Here is a 6,248-nt window from a genome sequence, read left to right as displayed (position 1 = left end):
ATCAGACAGCATTTCGAGGCCATGGTGCTTTTCGTTCTAGCTCACCGTAGCTTTTCCTTTGTGTGCACTCGAGAGGAGAGGACTCCAATGCATGGCATGTGAGCAGTGACCGGACTTAGGAGGAGGATTGCATGAAGGTGCAGCAAGTGAAGCTTCTAGAAGCTTTGCGTCGCCTCCACTCTACACCTTGTTTTTAATTTTTTAACTTTAAATTTAGAGTCAAATTTAGAGTTTTTTACTGAAGTTTATTTTACAGTCTTGATTTTAAATTACCTTAAATACATATAGAAAATTATTATCCATAAATTATTTTTCATATGATGTTTGCCTTTTCTTCCGTAAAACACCCAAACAATCATGCTTGAATCACTGCGTACAAGTTGGAAGCAGGTCATCTATCAAACATGGTGGTAATTTGACAGTGGGAATCGTCTTTTGTTTGTTGAAGGAAAAAAAAGGCAAAGAACAATTCGTGAAGAAAAGTTTTATATACATGTCCTTGGTAATAAAAAAGCAAAGATTGAAAAATAAACTCTAATTAAAAAGTCCTAAAATTAGACGAAAAACTCAAATTTTAATTTATAAGGATAAAAAAGCGAATTGGGGTGGACGTTTTCTACAAACATAAATAGGAATTTTGACTTCGTCTGGCTTAGAGCATCTCTAAGAGATATCTAAAATTGATCGCTAAAACTAAATGATCCAATAACAAATATATTCGTAACAGTGTCAAAAAGTGTCAAAAAGTTAAATGCCCAAAAGTTGCCAAATTTGGGAGTAAAACGGAGACGCGGGGGGCGTGGTAGCTGGGCCTGGCCCATAACGCCAGTGATTATAGTACGAACCCCCCTCCTTTTCGGGGGGCATAAAATCATTTTCTTCCTCCTAGAACCCTGCTCCTCCTCCCTCCGCCAGCTCGCCACCGCCGCCGGCCATCAAAATCCCCCTCTTTTCTTCTCGCTCCATTCCCGCCGCCGCCGGTAACGCCCTCCGCCGTACCCGGCCGCGGGGTGGGCGGCCTCCTCCTCGCGTGCGCTTCCGGGCGACGCGGCGCCGACCTGCTCCTCCGCCGCCGCCTGACTCCGTCTCGGTTGGAATCGGATCAAAGGTTCTCTCCTTTTCTTTTATCTCTCTCTTTCTCTGTGTTCGCGGTCCATAGTACTCGGTGCTGCTTGATGATCCGGCGGGGCGTCGGGTTGGGAATCCGTCCGGGATTGGATTGGTTTTCTTTGCGTGTAATCAGTCCCGGTTTCTTCTTGATTTCCTTCGTGTTGGGGGTTTAGTACTAATTGTAATAGCTGCTTGTGTTTTCCTTTTTTTAAAAAAGAAGAAATTTTGTTGGGGGTACTGTACATCTGAACCCTCGTCGTCCCCACGCGCTAGGTCCTCCTCTGCACTTGCTTGTTTAGTTTGCAGGCACCGGGAGATTAATTTGCACTTGTTTTTTCATGCTACATGTTTATGATGTTCTTCCTATGTTCTGATCCCATAAAAGATCGTTTTTTTTGTAGCAGGAGATATTTCTGTGGCAATGTAGCTTACCAGGGTGCCTTGATTTATACTTGATGCATGTTTACTGTGTTCCTCGTCACATGTTATATGTGTTTTTTGGTTTTGCAGATGAACGGAATCGAGGGGATGATGTTGGATGGGCTGTAGTTGAGTAGCACAAGAGAGGTGAACAGCGGCGGCGAGTCTGCGGGTGTGTTCTCGCCATGTCTCGGTCACCACATCTCCCACCCCGCTACCCGCCCCTGGGTCCGCAAATCACGAGAAGAGATGACAGCTTATTCACGCAGAGCTGCAGGTTTCCGTCAGAGGATCCATTCGTTGGTGAGCCGCCGTGTTGGCTCGATGATCTCCTCGCAGACTCTGGGAAAAGCCACAACCTTCCTCCTCTCAGGAGAGCTTGCAGCGATTCTGATGCTATCTTGGATGTGCTGACAACGTTCCAAAGCCCAACTTACTCAATTGAGGAAGGGAATCTGCAGCCGCTTGGTGAAGCTGGGGAGTCGTTCGATGCTGTAGTGGAAGGGGGTGGAAATGCTGCTGGCATTGAAGGTAGCTGTGTCTATGGGCCAAATTCACCGAGACAGAAGACTAGGCTGACCAGCTCAGAGAGTTCCATGGTTAACGCTGTCCTCGAGAATGTGCCTAGCAACCCCTTGCAGTACCTGATGATTGATGCAACAAATGGTGCGAATTGTAATGTGGGTGCAACCAATGGAACTGGAGACACTGGTGATGCTGCATGCCATACTGATCAAGAGAAGTCACTTAAAAGGTACATTATATTTGTGAATCTCTACCAGTGTGCATCATTCATAACTTTTGTGATTCCAAGTATTTTCCTGTCTTTTCCCCTGAAATTAAGATTCAACAGTAATCAATGTATTAAGCTCGAGCTATTGACATATATTTATATAAGTAGAAGGCTAGGTGAAAAGAATGCTACTAGGTAATAGTATCCGAAGAGAGAATCAGTAGACTCGCTGTTTTGGCAAAATGCAGGCAAAACATATTGGTATATCTGATATGATAGCATTCTGCAGTGGTGGATAAACAATTCTGGTTTCTATCATCAGCAATTTAATGGCTTGCCTTTTGTGTTTGCCACTAACAATTTAGGTTTATATCATCAGCAGTTCAGAGTTAGGTTGTGTGCAGTTAGGTTGTTGGGGGGGGGGGGGGGGCAAGGCAGTGGCGGTTGCCACCGGAGATGAGGAAGAAGGGTGTGTTGGGGGACAAAACTTGCTAGAATTATGTTGGGTGCGGTTAGGGCTGTGGGAGGAGTGAGGGCGAGGCTGTTAGGCGCTGCTGGTTGCAGGAGGCGATGATTACGGCGAAACAGTTATTAGGCACGATGTTGTGAGATAAGGAGGCCTTAGTCACTGAACATGAGGAAGACAGTGGCATGGATGCATGGAGGGGAGTTCATGGGTTAGGTTGGGTAGGGCTAAGGAGGCATTGTGAGGACAGCGAGGATGGTGCTGTACTAGCTGCAGGAGACAAGGCAGTGTGAGGGTGAGGACGGTGCTGTACTAGCTGCAGGAGACAAGAGATGGGGTGAGATCATGGGAGCTTGACGCCTACACCTGAAGTCATGAGGGAGGGAGGCTGGTGGGCTGGGAGCCTGGGATCACAGTGGAAGGGCCATGGGGGGGAGGTTATACAGGACAATGGGATGGGAGAAATGGGTGGTCGGTGATGAGCAGAATTGGGCATATGATGTGGCCACTGCCAAGCCATGCCCTTTAATTTTGTGTAATCCTGTTGGTGCAGTATTTATCTGCACAAATATTCAGTGTGAAACATGACCAAAATTCTGTAATACACTCTGCACAGTCATGTGTAAGCAGGAAGTTCCTCTCTGGATTTTCAAAGATCTGTGTTAGGATTATCTTTGAACTATTTTCTCACAATTTTTCTGTAGTGTAACATAACGGGAATGTGGTTCATTTTTTCTTTTCTTTTAGTTCCATAAGTTAGAGCAATTTGGTCTGCTACCAGTTTCATTGTTTATTCATTTAGTGCCTATAATTGAGCTTATTAAAGATAACTTCCGGTGCCAACTTTTGACACTGACAAGAAATTCAATTAAAAGAGTGCCTGTGTTAATGCGGTGACAACTTCCATCAAATATGCAGTCATGAAACCAAAACAACACCTCAGGAAGTCTGATGACAACTGACATATATATCTTTTTTGAAGATTATTAGTTGGGATCTTGTTCTCATGGTAAGGCTTTAAACTGTGACAAGTGAATCATGCAAGAATCTTGTTATCAATGGCATCCCACTGCATCTGTTGGAATGCTGACAGAACTTAGTTGCTATATATGGGGTTGAGGAGCTGATAGTATGACCATCTTGATGCCCATAACTCTGCTTATGAAAATGCATTACATAATTTTTTACTTTATGTAGCATGGCACTATTTAGACTGTTTTTTCATGTACAATTGTCATGTTTCATGTATGAAACTGAATTGTGTTTAGTTTGTGTGGAAAATTCTGCTCTACGCATTAAGAACAATCGAATGTGTCAGGATATTGAGACAGCATTTTAACATTTGTGCAGGCGCTCAGGTCAAAGATCTAGGGTCAGGAAACTTCAATACATTGCTGATCTTGAAAGGACTGTTGACTCACTTCAGGTATCTGTAATATATCTATTTATTATTACTTCATTTAGGATTAAGTAGTACCTAGTCTTTAATGGCATAAATTTATTTTCTATTTTTCAGAACATAGGGGCTGATTTGGCTGTAAGGGTGGCATCTCTTTTCCAGCTTCGTAATGCTTTATCAATGGAAAACAAACAACTGAGGAGGCAGATCACTAGTCTTCAGCAAGAAAAACTAGTTAAAGATGGTATGCCTAAAGATTGTTGCCCTTTCATGAATTGCCAGCACACATTGAACTTTTTAGAGTATGCATCCTTGTTTAGTTGCATAGATTTTATGTGCTGCACACTTTAATCAACACCCAAGTACAATTCAAAAACCACACCTATCATTTGATTGGAAATTGCAGTTCTGTTCAATAAGAAGGCAATTGAATTTAGTCTGCAGGAAATATGTGATTGTTCTTAGTTTATCTTTATAAAGCTGCATGCTTTTGGCTAATGTGCAAACCACTCACAAATGTTGAATGCTGGCCGTTTGAATGATCATTACTGTTTTGTAGATATAGCTAACAGCATTATGTGCACAAGCTCCCCGTGTGTCACAGAAAAAGGTGAACTGGATAGAATGAGTATTTGCCTTCTGATAATTTCCTATCAGAAATGTAACTATGGCTTGCCCATCCTACCATGAAGGTTTTTCTGTGTGCATCCATGCATTGGTAGTTTGATAATCGGTGGTACAATGACCCTTAGATCTTGGTGCTTTCGTGCTTTTGTGTGTTTCTTTGATTCTCCAGGTCTTCTATTGTTGCTTCCAAGTTATTCGGCCTAACACACTACTCCCTCCGTTCCATATTATAAGATTGTCTGGGTTGGTCTAGATTTATTCATATATCAATGTATATGTTTTATATGTGTCTGAATTCATTACCATACATATGAATCTAGACAAAGTCAGAAAGTCTTATAATGTAGAGCGGAGGGAATAGATTGTTAGGGAGAGACTAGTTAAGTTCTATGTAGCTTGATTTTGTTGGAGGAATGTGAGGGTGTTCCAGTTTGGATACCAATTAAATCATCACGATACAATAGAATAAAATTGCGATTCTCATTCACTAATATTCAGAAACTTGTGTTGGTTTTATATCCAAACTTCAAAAACGGAAGTCAACGTGCAAAGCATTAGTCTGCACTTCTCATGCCCTATTTGTCATCTTTGGTTGTCCTCAACAATGAGCTGAGTTTGTGACGACAATTTCGCAGGCCAAACGCAGATGCTGAAGAAGGAAACCGAGAGGCTGAAGCAGGTCTCGGCGCGCCACCGCAGGAGCAGGAGCGTCGCCTCCTGCTTCGAGGCCAACTCCTCCTTCGGAGCAGCTGACCCATCCGCGATCAGCTGGCAGATGCTCGACGACATGTCAAGGCTCAGCTTGAACGGCAGCGCTGCACCTCCCAGAGGCGGCTATGGCATCTGACCAACCAACGAAAAAAAAAACAAAACTGACAGCAACGGCCTCGATCTGCACACTGATCTCACCTCACCTCAGTGACACATTTGCTTCGGCACTATCGTCAGATGTGGTTAACAGTTCACTAACCCTGACCAACCCAACCATAGGTTTTATGGGTCTATCATCCTTTAGTAGGAGAGAGAGAGAGAGAGATTAGGAGAGAGATTAGAGAGAGGGAGAGAGATTTGCCGAGGTTACCATCCAAGTTCATCTTGTGTAGAATCATGCAATGACTTCCATCGGATGAGAAGAGAACACATATGAGATGAAGCAGTCTTGCTGCTTTGCTTAAAGCCTTCAAAATTTCTGTGCTTAGCGTTAGCGTTAGCGTTTGCAGCACTGTGCCCTGGTGTTGTTTTGTGTCCTCCCATAGTCCTTGTTTTGCTGGGTCGTGTAGTACGGCTTGGTATACAAATTTGTAATTATTACGAGGTCAGCAGCCAAAAATGATCAAATCAACCAAGCATTGCAACTGCACCCAATTTAGTTTGGTAATTCCTATCATTTTAAACCATAACGTGGTCTGCAAAAAAAAATTATATTGGACTATGATTTTCTACTAAAATATATACAGTAAATTAAGAAATGTTTAGTTTTATTAAAAATATTT

At 42.9% G+C, this 6,248-nt stretch overlaps 1 protein-coding gene across 2 annotated transcripts; it reads left to right on the top strand.

Annotated features, from left to right (window-relative positions):
* Positions 1 to 902: 902 nt before the first annotated feature.
* LOC102709710 (basic leucine zipper 34) lies at positions 903 to 5,622 on the top strand. Of its 2 annotated transcripts, none has more exons than XM_040520923.1 (5): positions 903 to 1,108; positions 1,621 to 2,284; positions 4,080 to 4,155; positions 4,246 to 4,372; positions 5,391 to 5,622. In XM_040520923.1, exons 2-5 carry the CDS (start codon positions 1,716 to 1,718, stop codon positions 5,600 to 5,602), a joined length of 984 nt encoding a protein of 327 aa, XP_040376857.1. In that variant the 5' UTR covers positions 903 to 1,108; positions 1,621 to 1,715; the 3' UTR covers positions 5,603 to 5,622. The 2 variants fall into 2 exon arrangements, with proteins under 2 accessions (XP_040376857.1, XP_040376858.1); XM_040520924.1 differs by lacking the exon at positions 903 to 1,108 and adding an exon at positions 1,367 to 1,383.
* Positions 5,623 to 6,248: the final 626 nt, after the last annotated feature.

The sequence above is a fragment of the Oryza brachyantha genome, chromosome 2 (genome assembly GCF_000231095.2).
Source record: "Oryza brachyantha chromosome 2, ObraRS2, whole genome shotgun sequence".
In the NCBI taxonomy this organism is placed as follows: domain Eukaryota; kingdom Viridiplantae; phylum Streptophyta; class Magnoliopsida; order Poales; family Poaceae; genus Oryza; species Oryza brachyantha.
The sequence above is the reverse complement of the archived record's forward strand: the minus strand, read 5'-3'. Positions and strand labels throughout refer to the sequence as shown.